Source organism: Phytophthora cinnamomi (assembly GCF_018691715.1).
Source record: "Phytophthora cinnamomi strain GKB4 chromosome Unknown Contig53, whole genome shotgun sequence".
In the NCBI taxonomy this organism is placed as follows: domain Eukaryota; phylum Oomycota; class Peronosporomycetes; order Peronosporales; family Peronosporaceae; genus Phytophthora; species Phytophthora cinnamomi.
Window position 1 is genome coordinate 1694542 of NW_027150986.1, and position 23872 is coordinate 1718413.

Below are 23872 nucleotides of genomic sequence, written 5' to 3' on the forward strand. Positions count from 1 at the left end.
AGTACCCCTACCCGCAGCCTCGTGCTTCAGCTGCACATCAACTGACACGAGAAGATCGAGACGATGCCCGTGCGGCTGCCAGGGTGGAGCGACGCGCACGTGTCGACGCTGCTGGCGCTCTTCCGCAAGCACCTGCTGCTCTACGTGTACTCGTCGGACAGCCACTTCGCCGAGGTGGTGCGCGCAGAGCTACCAGGTGCCTCGAAAAATACGGTCCTCGTGAATATTGAAGACTGTTGGTGCTAATGCTGCCTTGCATTGAATTTTAGACAAAACGGCTTCGGACGTCCAGGAGATGGTGCGGTCGCTGATGACGCAGTTCGGGCTGATGCTGACCACCAAGAACTTCCGCACGAACGGTGCGTTGGAACTTCACGCCTAGAGAGAGGAGCTGGTGCTGTTTGTTAAGCTTATTGCCAAGCTGACCTTGTGACGGTTTGTATACCTTTTCACGTGTGGGGTGTAGTGATCATGACGAACGGACAAGAGGTGTACGTCTACGAGCACATCTACGAGTCGATCAGTCAACTGGCGGAAAACAGAGCTGGCGGACTCTGGCTGCCGGACGAGCTCAGTCGCTTCCTCCAGAAGGCCAAGCAGTATCGGGAGCTGTTCTCACAGAGCCAAGACGTGTATTTCACGCGGATTCAATTATGGGGTGCGTTACCAGTAGCCATCGTTGTTGAGGTGAAATCCTCGGAAACTGGTTTGGAATTGTGCGGTTGTTGGCACACTAGCGACCGACTTTCTAACTGGGACACTTATCGGACTCTAACTAGTCTGATGCGGCCACTGCGATTTCGACTTTGTAGGAAAATCCGTCGCGGAAACAAAGAGCAAGTTCTATGCGCTGCGTGACATATACATCAAGGAGAAACGTCGCTCGCGCCGTAAGAATTGGGTTGGATCTTCATGCACGTTGATTCAGTAGCTGATTGGTCGGTTTCTGCTGTCTTCCTATGAAGAGCGACAAGGAGTGGGAGCTAGGCGCTTCGAGCTGTTGAAAGAGATATTCGCCGATGTACAACCACGACGAACAGAGAAGGTTGATTTGCCCAGCAAAGCCCCCAAGTTATGGTCATCGGAAGACATGGAGAAGCTCGTTGACTTCCTAGTTCGGATCACCGACGAGATTCAAAGAACTGGAAGCTCCGACCTCGTAAAACATGTTGCGGAAACGTTGCGTAAGGGGTTATTGTAATTGTGACCTTGCTTCATTTCATCTGCTAACACGTTCTGCTCCGATCAGACCGGACGGAAGGATCCTGCGTGAATAAATTAGCCGATATGAGGGACAAATTCCGGAAAAGATCGACATCAGTTCGCGCTGCTAGTACGTATACGTGTTGCGCTATTTCTTGTTGGGTGTGTTTGATGCGATTTGACTTAACGCGATTTCAGATTTACCAAACACGGTGTTTGAGCCGACCTCGGAAGCGTACAAGATCTTTCATGCAGGTAAAAATTGGTCGAATATGAATGCACGTTTAATTACCAGCATATCTAACTTTCCGTATGTCCTGGCGCTAGACTGGAATGATAGCAACGACCCCTACGCACTTGGGTATCAAGCAATTAAGTCGCGGTGTACGTACTGCTTTAGGTTGCTCTGCTGATATCACACTGACACAGTTTTGTCGATCAATTTAACCAGGCTCTAGGCTCACGGCTGAGCGCAATAAAAGGCGAAGAAGAAGCATTTGGTCACCACGACCTAAGCTTCGCTCAGCAACTTTGGCAGCTCGTGGTGCGCCAAGTGCAAATGGAAACCAGACAAATCCATCCGTACGCAACGATGGATCAGTGGCTCCAGTCGCGCCTGATGCAAGAGTACAACATGAAGCATGCGCATCTCACCTCAACGACCCCAGTATCAACGAGAGAGTTACGCAATCAGCACCTACTGAGGGGACAACAGCTAAGACATTGGCTGCGAACGACTACGCAGCGTTCGTAAGAGATATCGCGGAACAATGCGAATGGACAGAAATGGTCGTGGACAACGTGCTACGGTGCATGCAACACTCTATTGATCTATACCGTTCGAACAGATTGGTTGCGTTCTTCGACAAGATCGCAAGCCTGACCCCAGGTGCGAAGATGACTGCTACGGAATGCAATGTATTGAAACTAACCGATACATTATCATCACCAGGCGTCACGTTTCAAGATCTTTTCGCCGATGCCCAGCACATTCTTACTCAATTCGAGCAACGTACGCTACTAAGTGTCCACGGGTATTTGTCAACTATCGGGTTTAGTCTGGTCTCATAGTTTATTGTGTATCATCGCTGCAGGTTTCGGCACATTAGACGGATTCGAGAATATCGTTCTGGCGACACCCGATGTCAACTCCTGCGTGAAAACCTCGGAGCAAGAAACACAAGAGCAAAATCATTTGCCTAACTCCGCAGGGGATGTTGTTCCCACTATCGCTGGGGTTTCAAGTGGTGAAGTTACAGAGAACATACGTAATCTGGATTACCCTGGCGAAGCAGCAGGAGGTATCATCGATCAAAGTGAACACTACCGTGAGCCAGACGGATCCCCGGCTTTCGGGTCTCCAGCTCAGGCACCCCAGATGCACAACGAAGATGCTATCATTGACGTGTATGAACATGGCCAGTCTTCCCCTCCCGGGTCCCCAGCCCAGACACCCCAGACACGCAATGAGGATGTTATCGTCATCGAGTATGAACATGGCCAATCTCCCCCTCCTGAGTCTCCAGCCCAGACACCCCAGACACGCAATGAGGATGCTATCGTCAACGAATATGAACATGACCAGTCCCCCCCCTCTTGGGGGGCCAGCTCAAACCCCTCATACAGGAAATGAAGATGGCGCAGACGAACACAGCACCAGCACGACAGGAAAACAATCCAGCCCAGGTATGTTGCATTTCTACTCGATTGCAAGGGTAACGCATCTTGTCTCTGACAGTGTGCTCATTATGCTTCTTCTACTTTGCCGCCACTGAAAGAGGGCACGTGGGACGATGGAGCCGACGCTAACGCTGATGCCGATCTTGATGACGATGGACTTGATGACAACCAATCTGTCGGGTCGTCCGACAACGCCTGTACGTTCACCTTGGATGCATGAATTTGAGATGAAAATCTCACGAGCAACTGTTTGTTATGCAGGGTTGGGCTCGAGCAATAACTCGGATACAAAGAAAACCTGTCATACTAAGGACGATTTATCTTACCCGATTTCAAGACACTTTGTTTCTGAAAGTTCAAAGAAGCCATCCAAGCGAGGGAAAGACGACCAGTACGGTAAGAACTTTGACTTGGCGAAGAAGCGCCGGCTGGATGAAAAGTCAACAGTGAAGAAAAGTGACGATGATGACGAAGAAGAAGAGGTAGACGTGGAGGATGAAGGCTACGACGAAGGGGATGATGATGACGACTACCAAAGTGAAGAGGCTGATGAAGAACAATTGGCTGATGATGACAGCGTCAGCTCAAACGGGGAGCAGGAGAAAATTCCTCATCCACTTCAGAGCATCATCGACTCATTGGAATCGCATATTGCGGGCCTACAAGAGAAGCAGCGTAAACTCATCCAGCGAAAGGAAGAGCGTGAGTGGCGTCAGCGCCAGTATGTCGATCATGAGTACGGTATCCATCTGAGTATGCACGCATTTTCATCAGAGAGATAGGCGCCCAAAGTCGAGGTTGGCCAAGTTGTGCTGTCATGGCCCATGTATGAGTCTGGGCTGCGCGGGGACGTTGCTGCTGTGATGGGGGAGTTCATTTTAGTTCAGGTTGTGTTGTAGCTACCCAGCTCATGTTGCGTTTGGAGATAAGCTCTTTCGTTTTGGTCACCATAACTGTGGTGTGAACGGGTTCTTCAAGACGCCAAGGAACAATTCTATTTTCCCTACACCTCATCGTCATAGACTTGGTGCTGAATAGCCCACTCGTTGCTCTTGAGATGGCCCACTTGACGACGAATGGCCTCGATGAGCTTGGAGCTGTCGCCCACGTATTCGTCGGCGTTGATAAAATCGTTATTCAGCAGACACAGCTCTTCGATCGGTTTGCTACTGGTATTGCGTGGGCTTAGCGAATTGTGGCGGTTGTCAGAGCTACTGGTGCGCCGCCGCTTGCGGTCCGAAAGATCCTCCTCATTATGTGCATCAATGCTATTGCTGTGAAATGTGGTGTCATTGGTGGGGCTCTCTAAAATGTCAGCTAGCATCGCGAGTCCACTCAATGTGAGCAAATTTCCGCTCAAGTCAACCAGCGTGAACGGTTTCTTCTGTGCTCGCTTAATCAGCGCTCGAAGAAGCGCAGATGCACCGTCATTTCTTAGCCGATTCGCTCCCATTGAAAGAGATGTGAGCGTGGTATTGCTCTCTAATGCTGTCAGTAGCCGAGCAGATACGCCTGCCAGACCCAGTCCAACGCCGTTCGCTTGCAGGTTTGTGACAGACTCATTGGAGAACAGAAAGTCTGCGAGTACGTCCCCAAAACCAACATCGAGAAAGTTCTGAGCGATATTCAAGTGCTTCAGAGTCTTGTGCTGGCCCAGCGCTAGCAATAGGGTTGTGGCGCCCTCAAGACCAAAACTGCAGCCGCGAACATCCAAATGAGTAAGCACTGCAGCCGGTGCAGCGCTGGGAGAAGCTAGCATTGGCGCAAGTGCGTGAATGCCTGCGTCACCAATCTGCACATTGTTGGTCAGTTCAAGTCGCTCCAGATTCAGCACCCCATCCATACTGGCACTACAGATTGCCCCCAGCGTTATAGGTGACACATCGTTGTCGCTGAGTCGGAGGTGGCGCAACGCCAACGGCTTCCGCATTTTAGAGAGGCCCAAGAATGCATCATCTTCCAACTCATTGTGCTCCACGAACAACCTCTGTAGCTTAGGAGCACACAGTGCTGTATCGATTAGCAGCTTCGTTTCAAAATCCGTGACGGTATTGCTCAGTCTCAGCTGGGCTAGTTGCTTCATCTCCGACACCAGGGATACCAATTGACGGAACCCTTCCGGTCGAATTTTCACCGAGACCAACTCTAGCGTCGTGATCCTGCTGCAGTCTAGACCCTTTTCCAACGTCGTGGGAGATTTCGCCAACGTGCCACGGATTTGAGCGAGCTGGTTGTCGCTTAACTTGCCGTGGAAGAACCCCAGCTCTGTGAGATGCGGGTGGTCCTGCATCAAGCGGCCCATAGACTCCCACTGAGTGCCTTGCTGCTCCGGGTGATGCACCTCCAGCCGTCGCAGCCGCCGAAGCGCAAAGATAAGCTTCACATTGTCCTCACAGACCTCACGACCGTGCACTTTCAGCACCTCCACGACGTCCACAAAGAGCTTCTGGCAGTCCACCAACACATCAACTGGACCTGCGAGGTCCAGCGGCGTACGCAGCTTCAGCAGCGTGCGGAACTGGTGCTCCCAGAAGACGTGGCGGTGGTTGCGTCTGCGTCCCTGGGCTGCCGCCGTATTCTCGATGGGGATCGGCTCGTAGCCCAGTCTTGCTGCGTTCATGCGCAGCTCCCACACGCGCTGCGTCTCCCGGTCGAACAGGAACTTGTCACCGGCTTGGGGGTCGAATCCGTCGCGAGGTTCCGGAGCTTCCAGCTTGGCGCTGGCCTCCCACGCCACTTCCATCTCCCGCAGCCGGAAGTTGGATAGTTCCTTGAAGAGCTGGTGGCGGATGGCGGTGGGCAGGAACTCCACATAGTCGAGGATCTCCTGGACGGGCGTGAACAGCGCCACGGCCGCCACCGCCAGATCCACCAGCGACTTGTCCTGACGCATTGCCGCGCTCGAATGAGTGCTGTGATAACTCGACTTAAATTCGGATTTTCTTTAATTTCGGTATAGACGTAGCCACCTGACGTCAGATGGCTACACTGCGGTGCAAGGACCTACTTATGGGCGAAGGGCACTGCGTGCTTCATCCCAGAGCTGCTTGAGCTTCTCGATGCCTGCTTCTCCTTCTGCAAGCGCCTCCTTCACCTTCTCTGCAAGCCGGAGGTTCTCCAGCTCGATGTGCGAGTTTGCCTGCAAGGAACGCTCGAACTGCTCCGACTTCTTGGCGGCACACTCGATGACCTCGTCCGGGAGCTTGGCCAGCATCGCAACATTGATGCCGTAGCTCTTGGGGCACATGCCGTCCTCCAGTTTGTACAGGAACGTGACCTTGCGATCGTTCTCCGGGTCGACGATGCACCCCATGTGGCCCAGGGACACCTTATCATTGCCCACGTACTCTTCGACAAGCGAGTGGTAGTGGGTAGCGAACATTGTCCGACATTGGATATCGCTCAGCAAATGCTCCACAACGGAGTACGCGATAGCAGTGCCGTCAAACGTGGACGTACCACGTCCCAACTCGTCCAGGATTACGAGCGAGTGGCTCGTGGCATGGTTCAAAATCGTTGCTGTCTCCGCCAGCTCGACATATAGAGTACTTTGCCCGGCAAGAATGCGGTCAGACGCACCAATACGCGTGAAAATGCGATCCACCGGGCTAAGACGGCACCGTGCGGCTGGGACAAAGCTTCCAATTTGGGCCATAAGTGTGAGCACGCAAGTCTGGCGCAACAGCGTTGACTTGCCACCCATGTTAGGTCCACTGAGGAGAACCATTTGACCCTTTCCTTCAATACCAAGATGAGCATCATTTGGAATGAAATCACCGCTGCTGTACGTTGCAGCAACGCATGGGTGTACACCCTCTTCAATATCAATGAAAGGTGTTCCTCCATTCGCCGTGCTTGCCGCCACCACCTCGGGCTTCGTGTAGCCTTCACTCTGACTGCTCAGGAGCCCAAGAGACACCAAACAGTCCAACACTGCCAAGCACTGCACCGCCTTCATCCAGTATTTGTAGTCCTCATCAAACTTGTGGAAAATGCGGCGCGTCTGGTCCTTCAGAGCCTCCTCTTTTTGGTCTTCTGCTGCAGCCAGCCGTTTCAGCAGGCCGCGAATCGTGGGTGTGTGAAAGCGCTTATATCCTTTTTTTCGAGACTTCAACTCATACTCTTTTGGCTGTTTTGATAACGCGCTCTCGGGAACCTCCAACTGATAGCGATCCTCTTTCTTCTTACCCCAGTAGTTAATGTTTCGGCACCGAAGCGCGCTGCACTGCTCCTTTAGATACTCCGCAAGTTCAGCTTCGATCTGAGCAATTTCCGCGCAAGCTGCATCAAACTCAGGGTCCACACCATCTTGCGGTACGATCACACCACTCTTCTTTGCAGCAGCTTGGTCAAAGCTGCGCTTGAAGAACTCCAACTTCTCCGTAAGATCGGGGAAATGTCCATGTTTAACATCCGGCTGGACCTCGTCAATACAATACCTCTTCAACAATGACTGAAGAATCGGAGATGTTGACTGTGAGAGGCGAGGCCCCAGTTCGAGGGTGAGGTTCATCGCTTCATCAAATCCGTTGAGAACGGAAAGAAAGTCCTTGATCTTTCGGATATTGTAAGTCTGGGATTCGTACATGATGGCACGACTATCTGGGTGTTCCTTCGATCGATGCGCAGATCCTAGTGCATGAATTCGAGACAACAGACGTTCCAAATCTGGCAATTTGCGAAGGAACTCGCGAATCTCCACCATCAAATCACCGCTGTTGCCAAGCTCCTCAACAGCATCAAGGCGTTCTTGAATATCACCGATCTTGCACAACGGTTTTAGCACCCACTCCTGAAACATTCTTTTTCCGAAGCTTGTCACGGTCTTATCCATTATATCGATGAGTGATCCCGAGCGTGATCCATTAAAACTGTTGCAAAGCACTTCCAGATTCTGGATAGTTTGCGAGTCCAGTACAACGTACTGCTGATTCAACTCAGCCTTAGCAGCGGACAACGCTTCTTTGTTTGCACGAGCTTCTCGTGCCTCCTCATCCGAAGGCTTGTATCTCTTGAAATTGCAAAGTGAAAGGAGCTCTTGATCAATAATGCTACGTCGAAGGTGCCAGATGCAGCCGCCCAAAGCACTGATCGCGAGTTGGCCATCGGACTTGACGACTTTATCCATTTCCAGAAAGTGAAGTACGTCTTCAGGCCACCCATGCTCCTTGAAATATCCCGCACGTTCAATTTCATCAATCGTTTTGGAGGCATCCCAAAACTCCTTCCCCACGCGCAGTGAGGAGCGAATCGCTGCGGGTGCTGCATGCTTTAAAACCATTTTCGTGTCATCAGAAATGTTAAATCGCTCTGTCACAATTTCGACGATGTGGAATTGAGCGAATAAAGTCTTCAAACGATCCCGCTGTTCCGTGTCGTCAAACTCGGACAACTGGAACGCACCAGTAGAGCAGTCTACCATGGCAACACCGAAACGAACAGTTTTCTGTGAAGGATCGAATGCTTCCTTAAGCGCGAGAAGATGCTTTGACACCCGATCCTGGGACGAAATTGGAGCGTCCAGGAAGCTGACGGTATTGGTACCAATCGACAGGAGAGAACACACCTCGCGGCGGACTACTTTCGCCTTTTTAGCAAGCGAGCTGTTGCGCACCTTCAGCATGTCGGGTGTTTCCGTTTGCTCCACACGAGCAACGCGATAGCCCTTCGCAACCAACTGAGATGACATCTTAGAGTACGCAATTTCTGGAAAGCCTGAGTGAGCTTTATCTCCTTTCATGTAGATGAGGCCCAATTCCTTGAAGCCTACATCGGCATCCATGTGGAACAACTCATAAAACTTTCCGACCTTAAAAAACAGCACCGTATCCATATTGTGCGCTTTGACTTCCCACCACTGCACCATGGCCGGCGTTTCTTTTTTCAAGAACTCTGGTGGCACCTTCAGTGTGCGCGGGTCATAATCCGACGAGTCGGACGTATTGCCATTGATGTCGCATCGCTTTTCATGTAGCCATGTCAGGGAGTCATGAATGTGGTTACCAGCACCCGCCACTGAACTGGGCAAGTCGGGACCGTCAGCTAGGGGCGCAGACTTCTTGTTGTTTGATGTAGGAGTATTGCTCGACTTCTTCTTGGCCCCGGGTGGGGGCGACAGGAAGGGCTTCGTTGTCACTTTCTTTGCCTTGCTCGGCGCAGGGGCACTCTTGCGGCGTTTCTTAGGAGGCGGGGCCTCCTCCTCCGACTCCTCGTCCACGAGATCGTCGACGTCGTCGTCATCCGAAGGCTCTTCCTCCGCGCCACTGAACTCCGAGTCCTCTCCGTCGCCTCCTTCTTCAGGACTGTCCTGCTCCCACTCCTCCTCGCTGCTCACGACATTTCTAGTAGCTGCCTTGCTTTTCCGCCGTCGAGACGCTGGCGCCACTGGTTCCTCCTCCGAGTCGTCGTCGTCCTGGATGATGACCTTGCCAGGCCGGACCTGCGTGCGCTTCTTCGCGGGATCCTCGCTCTTCTCCTTGGGCCTCGTCTCCTCTTCCTTCTTCTTCTGCGCCTTGCCAGCCTCTTGCCCGTCCTCTTCCTCCGAGCTGGTGCCGAGGAAATCCTCGTAGGCCTTGCGCTTGGAGCTCTTAGGCGTCGTCTTCTCGGCGTCTTCCATCTCCACGTCGTCGCTGGCCTTCTCCGCCTCCTTGCTCGCCGTCTTCTGCTTCAGTTTGGGCGAGAACTCGATCTTCTTGCGCGTGTTGCCCAGCGACTCGCGCTTGCTCGGCGCCTTGGCCGCCTTCTTCTTGGAGCTGCCATTGCTGCTGGCGGCGGGCGCATTCTTCTTCTTGGCCGACGCGCTCTCCGACGACGGCGGGCTGAAGAAGCTCAGCAGAGAGCTCTGCGTCTTCTGCTTCATTTTGCCGTTGCGCGCGCGTTGTGAAGTGCGCTCGCGCCAAAATAAATGGGCTTGGCGCGCCCAAATGAAAGGCTCTAAGAAAGGATTTGAGAAGGAACAGAAAGCCCCCTAAGTTGCTCAATAAGGGTCATTAGCGCTAGTCGTGAAGCAGTCGTGTTGCTTGTCGGGGTCATCTACGCGATTAAGCGCTTCCAAAGTGTGTCAAATCTTGATTTGGGTTCAAAGTATATCCACGACGCTTTGTGTATCTTGGGTAAGATTCTTGGCACAATTGCTGGCCAAGGAACTTCGTTGGTCCCCGCGAAAAATGACCACGCCACGCGAGTAGTAGGTGTCGTTTTCGTCGTTTTACTGTCGTGAAAGGATATACGTAGAAGTTTGTTGAGTCGTGGTGATAAGATGTGGTGCCTTTGCTTTCACTACCACAATACCAGTCTATTTCCGGGATACTTGCATGACCATGGTGCCGCAGTGGGCATCTTATCACATGAATGCTTTTTGAGGATCAACGAACTGCACGGTGTTGCGACGTATTTGGAAAGATGCATTCAGTATAACAACGACGACTAGCGCGTGCAATGTTCGGTGTTGGAGCATTATGGCGAAGGCGCTTTTCCTCGCTCTGCCCATCAAGACTGAAGTCGGGACATGACACCGACACAAGCGAGGAGGACAGCGTTGTCAGCGAACACGACGATGCCGCCGGGAGTGAGTGGCTCTACGTCGAAGAGCCTGCTGGCTTTTTCGTGCCAAAAATGCAGAAGCGGTTGCAGCACCTGCACCTCGACCAAGTTCAGCACCTCCTGCACTACGGCAACTTCAAACACGTAATGCGTCTCCACAGCATCAGTCTTGTCACACCCATTGAGGAAACCAACGCACGCGGGGCGAAAAAGTGGTGGATGACTGTGCAGGACCCGAGCACGCTTCAAGTGTGGGTAGTTCACTTCCCGTCACGACATCGGCTACAGGCTTGGGTCGACTTGTTATCGTCCGTCTTCAACGCTACAAACAGCGGCGCAGTTGTCAGCGGCCTCGTCTCCATCGATGCCCTGCAAACTCCTCCACCTTCCTAGTCTGTCCAGTCCTGACATCCCCCGCTCGCATTACGGCTAACCGCTGTTATACCTTTCACGCCATGCTACGCTGGCGTCGCGACTCATTCACATGTCCCCTGAACCTGTACCTGCATGCACCAAGGCAAACCACAACGATCCTCGCGACGACACCATCACCACCGCACGGAAGACGAACTGGAAACGCGCTTACTCTCTTGGCAACAGACACTGCATCAGTAGAACCCATTTCTCGGCAAGGCTGTATTAAAAAGTTTTACCAACTTTTTGCCACCCCCTTTGCGTCTACAGTCGCTCGTTCCCGACTGACCGTTCGTGTTTCAGACAGAAAGCAACTTAGTTGGCCGGGACGCCGCCGCCCGACTTGAGGCGCAGCTGGGCCTGACGCTTGCGGGACACCTTGACGGGCTTGGCCTCCTCAGCGGCCTTGGCAACGTTGGCACGCTTCTCCGTCAGGATCAGCTCGATGTGGGCCGGGTTGGACATGTAGGGTCCGATGCGGCCGTGGGCACGGTAGGTGCGACGACGCTGCTTAATGGCGGCGTTGGCCTGGGCGTGCGAGATGTAGAGCAGGTCCGTGTCCAGGCCCTTGACCTCAGCGTTGGCCTCGGCGTTCTTCACCAGGTCCAGGATGATCTTGGTAGCCTTCTGGGGCCACTTGCACTTGTCGCCAGCGGCGCCGCGGAGCTTGCCCTGGGCGTGACGGCCGCAGCCGCCCGTGAACTTGGTGAAGGGCACAGCCTGCTTGTACTCGAGCACGGCCTGGAGGAAGCTCTTGGCCTTGTTCAGGGGCATGCCCTTGATGGCGTGGCTGACCTCGCGGCAGTGCTTAAAGTGCACGCGCAGGTGCGAGCCACGGGCCTTGGCGGCGCGCTGAGCGTCTTCAGGTTCCTGGCTGTAGGACGGCATTGCTTCACGTTCGGGTTCTGGAAACTGGTGCGGGGCAAATGCTATCGCCCCACACCAAACAGCCTCGTGCGCCCACCACCAATCACCTGGACTCTGTGTGGGCCACATAAATATGTTAACTTTATCGGATAGGAACACTTACGCGCCGTCACATATCTCGGATAGAAACACCCACGCACTGTTACATATCGGTTAGGAACTGGGCTTTCTTTATAAAGCTGTCGGCCGTGTACAGTATACAAACTGCAAGTGAAGAAGGATTGCACTTCGGTCGAACTGGTATGAATATACGTACTGAAGTACTTAGCTGGCGCTGAAGCGGCGATCCTCGGTCGGACTGAGCCAACCGTGTTTGAAGACCGAGGATAAGCTCGTTGGAATCCAGTCATTCAGGCGAAAACCGAAGAACCGATTTTTACCGGTACAGTATACCCGAATTCCACCAGTACAGTATACTAGTCGAACCGTGCCTCTTCCCTACCCTGAACCGGTTAGAGCGTTTTGGCCTGCATGGGACAACGGCTTCAACATGTAACTTGCTTATCAAAGCTCTATTTCGTTGCGCCAACTACCATACGTACTTCACATGCATTTTACGCGCGACCAGAATACAGCAGTGCAGCGCAAATTTTGCGGCGTCAAAAGGACGCCTCGGATTCACCCGAGTCGCTGGCAGCGGACGCGTCGTTCTCATTGTCGTCCTCCTCCTCTTCCTCTTCTGCATCTTCGTCATCTTCTTCGTCATCGTTGTCTTCCTCGCCGCTGATGCGCTCTTCCTTGTATGAGATGCGCGGTTGCGCTGCTCCCCGACGTGAGCGTCCGCCCGTGATGATTAAGCTAGTGTCAATGCCCTCGAGGTCCTTCTCCTTCGCGTGTTTCCTCTTGGCAGCGCTGATGTCGCGGCTCGTAGGGTAGGAGCCATGGAACGCAATCCCAGCATCATGCAAACGATCACGCAAAATTTCTTCAGCCTCTTCAGACGACGCTGCGCCTTTCAGAAGCCTGTATAACCGCGGGCTGCACATTCAGACGATGACAACAAATCCAGCTTCGAATTAGCAATGACCGAAGCCACATTATGTTGCGATCTTCAGCACGTACTTGAGAACGCCGGCTGCCCGACCCAATTCTTTCAGCGAAGCCAGTCCCGGTGGGTCCGACTGCTTACTTAACTTGGGCTTTTTCACCGCTGGCGCTGCGTCCTTGCTCTTCCGCTTCTTCGTGCGGTCGCTATCAGACTGCAATGCAGCAAACTCACATTACGAAACCAACATCAGCACCAAAATATCACGACCGCATTGCAGGACTCGTTGCAGTAGCAAGGAGCCACCCATACCGTCCGTCTCTTTTTCACTGGAGCGACATCATCTTCATCTTCGTCATCCTCTTCGGGTTTACACGCGTCGTCTTCGCTGGCATCGCTTTCATTAGCATCATCCTCTTCGTTCTCTCCCTCGCTCGCATCCATAATAGCGTTGCGCTGCTTCGTGGTGCGCTCCGTGCGCTTCCTACGGGGGCGCAGGTCAACCTCCTCCTCTTCCTCTTCCTCTTCCTCTCGAGTCTCAGGCTCACCCTTGTCACCCTCCGCTTCAGAAGCATCTCCACCCGTGCACAACTCCAGCAAGTCCGGCAGAAGCGCCTTAATGCGAGGCCGCCACTGTGCTTTAAGGTCCGCGAAGTTCATGCCAAAGCGGACTGCCAGCTTCTGCATCACCGCCTTGAGCGTCGCCGTGTCGGCGTTCATCGACGGGAGGACCTCTCGCAGCGCCTTCACGATGGAATCCTCGGTAACCAGCGATTCCACCGACACAGCCGGATCGTCGCCCAGCGCCTCCATCATGTTGCTGGCTTGCTCGCTTGCCTTTTATCCCGCGCGCCACGCACTGCCACTGCTCAACCTCGTCGTCGCTATGAGTCGAAGCCGATTGGCTGATGGGAGGCACAGCGAATCAAAATCAAATTTGCCGCCAAAAACTCGGTCATCGCTTCTAATTTAGAAATGCTACATTTTGAAAAGGTACTGATTAGTGCTGAAGTTGACTCTAGCTGCACACTTCCTTCACTCTCTTTCTCTCCTCATTAAGCTGTCATCCTGTTCCGTACTCTAGTCCTTCCTTCTCTCGCATATACGCCAACACTCTCTTACTCCACTAGTCGTCCTTCTTCTCGTTATCAGAGTCAGACGACGTGCCTTCGTACTCTTCCTTAGCCGTGTCGTGGGCGCCCTTGGTTACCACGCCGACGAGGACCCGCACCAGCAGGAGGCCCCACCAGATGTGCAGGCAGTACAGCGTCGTGAGCAGCACGTTGAAGAGCAGCCACGACGGGGGTCCTGGGTGGGGGAAAAGCTGCGTGAAGTCGTGCGCGTCGGCCATTGTCATGCTGGCCTCGCGATTCTCCACCATCGTCGTGTAGAGCAGCTTGGTCGGGTACTGGTAGACACGGTAGTAGAACCAGAGAACGATCGTGATGACGAACAGGATCTCGCTCGTGAACAAGCCGGGGACGCCTTCAATCTTGAGGTAGTTGGCCATCTTGAGCATGTCAAGCGGGATATCCGTCATATCATGGAGAAGCAGCACGACCACACCAACGGGCAAAAAGCCTACAGCGTACGACCATGTCACCAGAGCGATCGTGACGACGTGGTGGGTCATCATGACCAAGTAATCCTTGCGGATCTCCTCCAGGAACTTGCACGAAAACGCCGTGTAAATCCAAATAGCCTGGCGAGTGAACATCCAAAGCACAACATTGCTCGTTTTCAGCAACCGGCCAAACAAATCTAAAAGAAATCACAACATTCTTACCAGTTGGGTGATGTATAGCAACTTGGTGCTAAACTTCTGCGTGGGGAACACGCCCGTGTCCGTTCCCTGGTTCCACACTGCACCAAGCAATCAAGTTAGCCTCAATTTTCCCAAAGCTCTCCAATCAACCCAACCAGAGCACCCACAGGTAGTCGTGTCTTGCCACCACGTCTCGTCACGCAGCACGTACAGCTCGAAGATAGTCATGGACACGTGAATGGCGAGCTGCCACGACTGGTCGCACCACTTCTTCATGGTCACCGCCTTCTTCAACGGGTCCCCGAGGTGCTGCAGGAACGTGCGCGAGAACCATCCGCCGCCGATGGCGAACGAGGTCTTGGTGACTTTGACGGCCAGCGCCACCACGAAGACCATCGCGACGAGGATCGCGAGCATCTGCTGGTCGTCCCACAGCGTGTGCGTGATGACCCCCAGCTCGCACATGAGCAGGCTCACCAGCACGGTGTCCAGGACCGGGTTGGGCTTCGGGATGGAGCGCGCCATGTTCGTCAACGCTGCGGGGACGATGGTGGTGCTCCCTTCGCCGCGGTTCTTCGTTTGTGCCCCAGCGAGACGGGCGTCTGCAGGGAGGCTCCTGTGACCGACTGAGCGGGTGTCCAGGGTGTATTACGCTCCTTTTACATAAAATTGGCTATGAGTATAACTATGGCCACAGACCAGTCGGGCGCAGCAACCGCATATAGCAAGTGCAGGCGGTGGTGCAGCGTCAACTGATCCCGTCGCGATGCCCTGCCTTGTTGAGTGGTCTATGCTGCTTGAAGGTGTCGCAGGGCTGACTCAACCACCCCGCGTGCCTCCAGGGCAAGTGCATCGGCGAGTGCATGCTAACCCCACACTCGGTTGCCCAGCTTCGCTGTGATGCCTGCCTTCTCGTCCCACAATCCTGCGGCGTCGTAATCTACCGCCACAATCGTGTCATGTGCTGTGACACTGGAGCTACGTGGATCGGTGCAGAGTGCAAGCACGGTTAATCGACACGCAAAAGGCACAAGTCCGAGATAAGCATTGAGCCAGACGTGGCTGCCGATTGAGGTTACATGAGCAGCTTCAACGATCCGAGGTGCCTCCTGCCACGTTGATCATGTGCAGCGAGCCAAGAGGAGCTCGAGGTCCTTCTCGCCAACATTGTCAAGGACGCTCAAGCACGCGCGGCGATTCACCTCTCGGAAATGTGCATCCAACTCCACGCGGAGCCTCTCGGTCTTGGCGTTTGCCGCAAGGCTTTTGCTGAGGCTGTCGTACACGACCAAAATTACAAACTGGTTGAGCACGCAAGCCTTATACTGTTGGTGCAGCTCGTCCAACGACAAACGCGCAGCCTCTGCTTCTGCCGTTAACGCCTTGTGATACACCTCCAGGCACTGCGCCTCTTGTGCTTGACGATGGCTGGCTTGGACACTGACAATGAAAAAGAAAGCGAGGTCTCGCAGTGGGTTCCCCTTGCCGCATGTTGCCCAGTCGAGCAACCACGTCGTTTTGTCCGCAGGGTCTGTCGGTAAAAGCATGTTCGCGATGTGGAAGTCGCCGTGGATCAGTGTTGCCGGGCCGCTTTCTACCAGGTCATGCACCGCTTCGAGCTGGTCAGGTTTCCCGCTGAGTCGTTGGCACAACTCGGTTAGCTGAGCTTTCTCCTTGCTGCCCAGCACCACGTCATCCAAGTAATCCTCCCAACACCCTGGAAACTGCAGGCGTTTCTCTTCGCCAGTAAGCTGGCCGCCGATACCTGCTGGAGTTGAAAGACCATCGCAGTCATAGTTCCAAAAGCGCGCGTGCATCTGGGCGAGTTTCGTCACCAGCATCGGAATGTGGTGGGGCGGGCTGCCATCCACGCAAGTGAAAGTTTTCACCGACTCCACACACTCCAGTACAATCAAAACGTTCGACGTGAAGATTGCGGTTGGGATAGCAAACGGGAACCCCACTACTGCCGCCGAGTTCTTCATGGCGGCATCGCCTGCCTTGGTCGTGAACTCGTTGTAGAACTTGGACTCCACTGCGAACATGGACTCGAACGGGAACTCGGGGCGCAAGAACTTGCCCACAAAGCGGCGCTGTAGCTTCGCGGTATCGCCGGAGCCAACTGCAGGCTCGAACTCCACCGAGATGGTCACGACCTCGGCGATCACGCCGAGGTTCATGGGTTTCCAGTCGTAGTCAACCACATGATGCGACGGGTACAAAGGGCGCAGGATCTGCTGCAGGAACTCGGTCGTCAACTGGCCAGGACGGGCCGGCACCTCCGAGGAACTCGCCATGGTCTCCACAAGCGAGAAGGGTCCAGGTGTTTCTCGACTGGGTACTCATCGCGTTGGTTTCGACGACGGATCTGATTGGCCGTATTTTGCAAACCACGATAACAGAGTGGCAGCCCATACTACACCAGCGTTTCCTCGCCCGTCAATAGTCAGACGAGCTGCGGAAGGTGCTGGCCGTTCGTTGCCGCAGACGCGATCGAGACGGCTGTAGTCTTGCAGAGAACGCTTCGGCGGCTGCATCCCTATCGCCGCAGCAATTCATGACATGCAGCACGTTGCAGACGACCCAAACGTTTGAGTATTGCTGGGCCTCGGACTACGGTGTGGCCGGTGCCAGTTGGATGCAGTCCGAGATCAAATGGGAGTCGCAGAACGACGGCTGCAATGGAGGCATGACGCACGGCGCCTTCATGGACGCCGCTCAGAATGGTTGGGGCCTGGTGACGGAGTTGACCATGCCCTACGATGACTCGAGTTCAGGGAGCTCGTCCGCTACCAACACTTCATCCGTGTGCACCGTTAGTGCGGACAAAGCCGCAGCGAGCATTACGGGCAGGGAGCAGATTGCGGGTGCCGACTGCACGGCTTCCAACAACTGCACTACACTACTGCGCTCGGCGCTGGAGAAGCACCCATTGCCGTGACTATCACGTCGAACGGCGGCTTTGGCGAGTACGCCGGCGGGTTCTACAACTGCCCCAACAATGGAGACATGGCGTCCAAGAACGAGCACTGCTGATCGTGGGCTATGACACCGACTTGTCGGTTAGCGATTACTGGATCCTCGAGATTTCGTACGGCAGCTCGTGGGGCGACAGCGGCTTCATCAAGCTGGTGGCGGACGCCAAGACCAACTGCGGGTTGAACGTCTTCCCCGTTGTCATCACCGGCGCGAAGGCCGGCGCCCAGGCGAGCACTAGCGTTGACAGCGGCGGCAGTAAGATATTCGTTGGCAACGGCGTGGATCGTCGTTGCCGCCGTGACAACTCTGTTCACGCTAGTAGCCACAGCCGTGGGCATCGGGGTCTCAACGGAAGCTGAAAACCCTTCGCGCGCAGAAGTCGGCATGTACGCAGCGTCGAACACGCCCGCGGCAAGCTAGGACGATAATGTTGGGCAGTGTTTTATATTTGTTAGCTCTAGTTTGGAGACCACTACCGTTCCTTGCTGACTCAGTCCACTGTGGACTAGTGGACGTCACCCAGGCACGGTCACGGAATTTTCTCGTGTTGAAACAGCCTGAGCTATAGTATCGCTTCGCGTAGTTTTGCTCCACTTATTTATTTATGATGATTATTTGTCGACGCAAACTTGTGCGAAGGTGGTCTGCAGCGGTAGCATGAAAAGATCCACTGGTGCATTGGTTCAGTTTCTCACTTAAACAGCGAGGTGCTTGCATTGACCATCGTAGCTCCATGATCAATCTAGATATTTTATCCATGTAGTGCAAAACACGACACTGTTTGACTGCAGTGGTTTTGTATAAACAACGTCACACTGACATGGTGTGGGAGGCAATTCATCCGCGTGAATCTTACGTTATTACACTAAAAGTCATGTTAACACCCCGAAAGCCTCCCCGGAATCATACCCACCCCTAAAACTATTTACACGGTACAGCCGCGTGGGGCCCGGTTGAAGAGCATTTTCAACAACGATGACGCTCTCATTGTTGTCCCCTGAGACAGGGATAAAACATAGGGATACGACCCCCACTTCAATACATCGCAGGGAGATTCTAACCACGTCTTCATATCCTTTTTATTTTCCACGCCTGTTATATCGCTGAGTATGAAAGTGTACCACACGCGTACAATATACCACGCTTCCGCGGTATATAACGAATAATGAAATAGTCCATTATTGTCTGTTCAGGTAATGTCCAGGTTGCAGGCTTGTGATGTCGTCACCATAGATCGGACGATAGGTAGATCCATCGCTCCACCTTAAAATTAATTTTTCAAAAATCGTTTCTTGAAAACTTTTCGAGTTGCACGACTTTCTCTCTCTTTAGTGTTTGCAGGGCGGCCATCCATTACAAGCCAGCAAGCACCATCCAGGGAATCAGTATCGATATCAATGATCGGAGCACTGCTTTCATAACCGCTTTAAACGTCTTAAAGGCTACCGTTATCACCAAAACCTTCGTTGACGACATGTGTTCACGGTCACCTCGATTGCTATCACTGTCACCACCATTGTCATCACCGCCATTGCTCTGCCCTCCATTTGTACCTTCACCACGGCTATTATCCCTGCCGCTGCCGTTTTCGCGCCACTGCCATTTTCATCACTATCGCCGCCACCGCCATTACCGTCGCCACTGTCATTACTGCCGCCGCTGCCATTACCATCGTCACTGTCATTACCGCCGTCACTGTCATTATTGCCGTCACTGTCATTATTGCCGTCATTGCCATTTTCATCACTACCGCCACCACTGCTCCGCCCTCCACTAGCACCTTCGCCGCTAACATACTCCGACTGGATCTTGATTTTCCAATTTTGCTTAATGAACTCCCTGATTCAGCTTCGCTGGCTATTGCTGTTCGACTCGTCCTGGAAAAATGCTGGCAACCACCTCGTTTGGCCATGTAATAACGAGCCACATCGGCTTCGTAAGGTTTTGCCTTTCGTGGACGCCCGCTTCCCTTGGCCTTTTTACGATCGGATCCAGCAATGTCGTCCAGGTCGTCCCAGTAGCGATTGCGCCAGTCTTGCAGCGTTGACGTCTTTACACCGACATTATTAGCAACTTCTTCTAGAGTCCAGAGGGGGTTAGCTTTCCACTGCTTGAGCAGTTCGATTCTCTCCCTCAGTACGCTGGGTACACACGCGCTTACCCATTGGACGCGAAAAGCGCAAGTGAGGCCAGCCACTCGAATCGAAGAGAATCAGGTCTAATTTCTGATTCTAACGGGTTATAATATAAAATCACATATTTTGTGATTTTGTTTGCACTTGATACGGTATGCTCTTTGTATCATACCGTAATCGCGAGTCTTTCTTGACCCCCGAGTCTTGTACAACGAAAAAGTTGATGACGCCAAAGTTTCTCAGCGGTATCTGTAGATTTTTGTACATATGCCAAAATATGGCTCGATTATAATAATATTATAATCGATACTACTAGTATGGTAATATGGTAATATATTATATTACCTGCCTATTTATTCTTGACCGCCTCACCGAGTTACGAAATGGCAAGAATATCTCGATGGGTTGGTCATGAACGAACCTGCGTGCGGTCAACTCGGTGGATGCATCTACCGGTATGTGGATATTTGATCGTGCCCGGTTTTCCGTTCGGTTTTGCCCTGAATCTGGTCACACAATTTACGAATCAACACTGTCGCTTTGGAGAACCTAGACGGCAACTCCCTGGACCTCGAACGTCATCACCGATGCTGCCGGGATCGATGCGCTGAACGACGTGCCCGACAGGTCGACCTTTGAAGACTCGTGAAGCGCGCCTGTACCGCTCGTCTCCGTAGTCCAAGCAGTGATCGGACCCGCCACCGTCTTGAAGCTGGAGAGATCATACGTGACCGTCGACGCCGAGTCCCCCGTGTTCACTGTTGCGAGCACTAGTAGTTTTGAGGTGGCTTCGAGCGCCATCACGGTGTTTGTGGTGTCGTCCGTTGACAAGATGGTCATGCCGGGTCGAATGTGGCGTGAATACTGTGCTAGCACGTAGTACTTGGGGTTGGGCGTGCCGATCCAGTTATCGCCCGGGTTGGATTGAACGAGGCCCCAAGCTCCACTGTCGAGAGCCTGCCAGTAGACGAACCCAGACACACCCATCTGGTTGATGTCAAGAGCGATCGACTCAGCCAGACTCAGCCCCGTTGCGTCGTTTTCGCCATACTCCGAATCCCAGAATTTTTTGTTTGACTGGGTCACTAGCTTTTTCAAGGGTTCTCGGTCGGTTCCGCGGTATGGGCTTTGGCCGTCGTAGCCGTGCGTGTTCACCTTCCCGATAGCAGCCATCACGTCGGTGTCGGATGACATGGAGGTGAGCGTCGAGAGTGCCAACGAGGGCGAGTTTTCGTCGGACGATGAGATCGCCACGTCATTCAGTCCAAGAGTGTCCAACTGTGAACGCAGTTTTACCAAAACATCCTTTTGCGTGTCAACCTCGAAATGGCAGCCTTCTTGACCACCCGGGTACTCCCACCAGGTGCTCATGGGCTCATTAAAGGCTTCGACGTACGTGAAGTTAATGCCCCAGCTCGTCCTGGCGTGGCTTACCACTGTGGCTAAGTACAACGCGAACTGATCATGATTCCAGTCCTCTAAGTTGTCCTTGCCACCATCGTCTCCGCCCGCGGTGGCATGGTTGTTCGTCATCCACCACGGCGGTGAATTGGAAAACGCCTCCACGATATTGACGTCACGCTTAGTAGCAAGGCCGACCATTGCGCGCTGCTTCACATCGGCATCCCAGTTCCAGCTCTTGCTCGTAGGGTCCTTGCTCATCCAGTCCAACCAAAAGGCCTCCATAAACTTGAACGCTGGCATCTTGTCCGACGCCTTCATCGAGACCTCGGTTCCGCTGTCGTCGACAACGTTGTTGGCACTGCCGCCGATGTTGTAACGCGCAATATTGAGCCCCAGCGCCGGCAGACCAGATGTGGAGCCGTTCAGCGTCACGGTCTCCTTCGTAGTGAAAAGTAGGTCGGCGATATCTTCGCGATCACCGAATACGTTAGCCCACCAGCAGAGCGACGTGCCCCACCCTTCCCACGACCCAACTAGCGTCGTAGCGGCATCCGCCTTGACTGTGGAATCCGCGTTGGCATGCAGTAGATGAGAGAGCTGGAGAGAGCAGACCAGGGTCGCCGCTGCAATTGATCGAACAGAAAGCATGGTAGTACGGTGCTGTTGCTTGCAGAAACTTGATTGCCAGGGGAACGCCGCAAAAACGAAAGTGGGAACCGAAAAGGATAGTCTCAAATTGCGTGCGGCTCGCAATCGCAGCAACGTGTGTCCGGTTTCAGAAGAGCACTGATCGGGAGCCACAATGATGCAAGTTGCATCAGGGTCGGTGGATAACGCGCTGTTCGTGAGCCAGGCGGGGTTAACATGTTCCGCGAGAGCAGGTGAAGATCTGAAGGTGGCGATTTGAGATCCTTACATTGAAATGGAGGTCGGAAGACTCTCACATTGGTGTTGGCACCGACAACTTGTCAGTGTATTCTTACGTTACAGATAAACAACTTGTGCGTGTGTCGCCTACTTTATCGTTCGGCATCCACTTCGACGCGCACCGGCAATTGAGTAGCAACTACGTCGTACTTTGAAGTACACCTGTAAATGGATCTCATTCACGTTGGGCTCCGATCCTGGACCTCAATGATACGTGTACGGCTCGGTGGCGTTACCCTCCTCAAAATCCAGAGGATAGTAACTCGGATGTAAAAACCTGAGAACATCCTAACCTGTTGATGCTTTCCAGGTTGACGGGCGCGATGACGGGACGGACGTTCGCGACACTCGTTGAGTGTCTGAATATCCTGGAAGCACAGCAATTCATTGACTGCTTTGTGAGCTTAGCAATTCATCCCGTTAGGCCTAGACTGTAACACCCTGGATCTCGAACGTCATCACCGATGCGGTCGGAATCGACACGCCGAAAGTTGTGCCCGACAACTCGACCTTCGACGTTTTGTAAAGTGCGCCCGTACCGCTTGTCTCGGTCGTCCACGCACTAACCGGGCCCGCCACCTTGGAAAAACTCGCCAGGTCATACGTGACCTTCGAAGCCGCGGCACCCGCGTTTACCGTTGCGAGTACAAGAAGCTTGGATTTGGCATCGTAAGCCATGACAGTATTCTTGTCATCCGTGGAGAGGATGGCCATGCCGGGTCGAATGTGACGGGAGTACTGTGCTAGTGCGTAGTACTTGGGGTTGGGCGTGCCGATCGTCATATTCCCCGGAGCCGAGTTGATGAGGCCCCAGCCTCCGCCGTCAAACGGCTGCCAGTAGACGAATGCAGACACGCCCATCTCGTTGATGTTAATGGCAACAGCCTCAGCCAAGCTAAGCCCTGTCGCGTCCTTTTCACCGTACTCGGAGTCCCAGAACTTCTTGTTCACCTTCTTCACCAGTGCCTTCAATGGTGCCCGATCCGACTCACGATTGCCATACCCGTGCGTGTTGACCTTTCCAATAGTGGTCATCACTTTGGGATCACTTGACAAAGAGTTGAGCGTTGATAGTGCCTGGGTATCCGAGTTTTCATCCGATGCCGCGATAGCTACGTCTTTCAGCCCGAAGAAATCCAACTTCGTGCGAAGCTTCACCAATACATCCTTCTGCGTGGCCACATCGAAATGACAACCTTCTTGGCCACCGGGGAACTGCCACCATGAGCTCATCGGTTCGTTGAACGGCTCGACATAGTTGAAGTTAATGCCCCAGCTCTCCTTAGCTTGCTTCACGACGGCAGCCAGGTACAGCGCAAATTGACCGTGGTTCCAGGTTTGCAAATTGTCCTTCGTACCACTCGCCCCGCCAGCAGTGGCATGGTTGTTGTTCATCCACCATGGTGGCGAGTTCGAAAACGCCTCTGTGAGGTCGACGTCACGCTGCGTTGCCAACTGCAACATCTTGCGCTGCTTGGCGTCGGCGTTCCAGTTCCAGCTTTTGCTGGTCGTGTCATTGCTAGACCAGTCCAACCAGAAGGATTCAATAAACTTGAACGCCGGCATGTTCGGCGACATCTTCATCGCGATTTCGGTGCCGCTGTCATCGATGACGTTCTTACTCGAACCGCCAATGTTGTAGCGTGCGATGTTGAATCCGAGCGCCGGAAGTCCGGACGACGCCTCCTTCAGCGTCACGGTATCCTTTTGCGTGAAGAGTAGGTCGGCGATGTCCTCACGGTCTCCGAAGGCGTTGGCCCACCAGCAGAGCGACGTGCCCCAGCCTTCCCACGACCCGATCAGCGTCGTTGACGCATCGGTCTTAACGGTGTAGTCCGCGGCCTGCGACGGCTGCGTAACCAAGAGAACGTACGCCAGGGCTGAAGCCCCGAGCGCCCGAACAGAAAGCAT

General features: G+C 53.6%; 9 protein-coding genes across 11 annotated transcripts; 1 reads left to right on the top strand and 8 right to left on the bottom strand.

Moving 5' to 3' along the window:
* Positions 1-63: 63 nt before the first annotated feature.
* On the top strand, positions 64-3665 carry IUM83_00485 (uncharacterized protein; the record flags this gene model as incomplete). The annotated part of the gene is made up of 14 exons (XM_067924259.1): positions 64-196; positions 270-359; positions 467-658; positions 813-890; positions 966-1184; positions 1250-1333; positions 1402-1458; positions 1531-1587; positions 1655-2092; positions 2156-2215; positions 2298-2691; positions 2789-2889; positions 2982-3080; positions 3145-3665. The coding sequence occupies 14 exons, from the start codon at positions 64-66 to the stop codon at positions 3663-3665; spliced, it is 2523 nt and encodes an 840-aa protein (XP_067789160.1).
* A 221-nt stretch (positions 3666-3886) lies between these two features.
* On the bottom strand, positions 3887-5776 carry IUM83_00486 (putative sorting and assembly machinery component 50; the record flags this gene model as incomplete). The annotated part of the gene is made up of 1 exon (XM_067924260.1): positions 3887-5776. One exon carries the CDS (start codon positions 5774-5776, stop codon positions 3887-3889), a length of 1890 nt encoding a protein of 629 aa, XP_067789157.1.
* Positions 5777-5890: 114 nt separating this feature from the next.
* On the bottom strand, positions 5891-9742 carry IUM83_00487 (DNA mismatch repair protein Msh6; the record flags this gene model as incomplete). Of its 2 annotated transcripts, none has more annotated exons than XM_067924262.1 (1): positions 5891-9742. In XM_067924262.1, the coding sequence occupies one exon, from the start codon at positions 9740-9742 to the stop codon at positions 5891-5893; it is 3852 nt and encodes a 1283-aa protein (XP_067789158.1). The 2 variants fall into 2 exon arrangements, with proteins under 2 accessions (XP_067789158.1, XP_067789159.1); XM_067924261.1 differs by having other exon boundaries at positions 5891-7471.
* A 1412-nt stretch (positions 9743-11154) lies between these two features.
* On the bottom strand, positions 11155-11727 carry IUM83_00488 (ribosomal protein L22; the record flags this gene model as incomplete). Its single annotated transcript, XM_067924263.1, has 2 exons — positions 11155-11367; positions 11425-11727. The coding sequence occupies 2 exons, from the start codon at positions 11725-11727 to the stop codon at positions 11155-11157; spliced, it is 516 nt and encodes a 171-aa protein (XP_067789154.1).
* A 638-nt stretch (positions 11728-12365) lies between these two features.
* Positions 12366-13567, bottom strand: IUM83_00489 (60S ribosomal protein L17-1; the record flags this gene model as incomplete). Of its 2 annotated transcripts, none has more annotated exons than XM_067924264.1 (3): positions 12366-12744; positions 12829-12965; positions 13064-13567. In XM_067924264.1, the coding sequence occupies 3 exons, from the start codon at positions 13565-13567 to the stop codon at positions 12366-12368; spliced, it is 1020 nt and encodes a 339-aa protein (XP_067789155.1). The 2 variants fall into 2 exon arrangements, with proteins under 2 accessions (XP_067789155.1, XP_067789156.1); XM_067924265.1 differs by having other exon boundaries at positions 12829-12980.
* A 310-nt stretch (positions 13568-13877) lies between these two features.
* IUM83_00490 (Longevity-assurance protein (LAC1)) lies at positions 13878-15041 on the bottom strand (the record flags this gene model as incomplete). The annotated part of the gene is made up of 3 exons (XM_067924266.1): positions 13878-14453; positions 14538-14614; positions 14684-15041. 3 exons carry the CDS (start codon positions 15039-15041, stop codon positions 13878-13880), a joined length of 1011 nt encoding a protein of 336 aa, XP_067788402.1.
* Positions 15042-15637: 596 nt separating this feature from the next.
* On the bottom strand, positions 15638-16813 carry IUM83_00491 (aminoglycoside phosphotransferase; the record flags this gene model as incomplete). Its single annotated transcript, XM_067924267.1, has 1 exon — positions 15638-16813. The coding sequence occupies one exon, from the start codon at positions 16811-16813 to the stop codon at positions 15638-15640; it is 1176 nt and encodes a 391-aa protein (XP_067788401.1).
* Positions 16814-20179: 3366 nt separating this feature from the next.
* On the bottom strand, positions 20180-21682 carry IUM83_00492 (RxLR-like protein; the record flags this gene model as incomplete). The annotated part of the gene is made up of 1 exon (XM_067924268.1): positions 20180-21682. The coding sequence occupies one exon, from the start codon at positions 21680-21682 to the stop codon at positions 20180-20182; it is 1503 nt and encodes a 500-aa protein (XP_067788403.1).
* A 705-nt stretch (positions 21683-22387) lies between these two features.
* IUM83_00493 (RxLR-like protein) lies at positions 22388-23872 on the bottom strand (the record flags this gene model as incomplete). The annotated part of the gene is made up of 1 exon (XM_067924269.1): positions 22388-23872. The coding sequence occupies one exon, from the start codon at positions 23870-23872 to the stop codon at positions 22388-22390; it is 1485 nt and encodes a 494-aa protein (XP_067788582.1).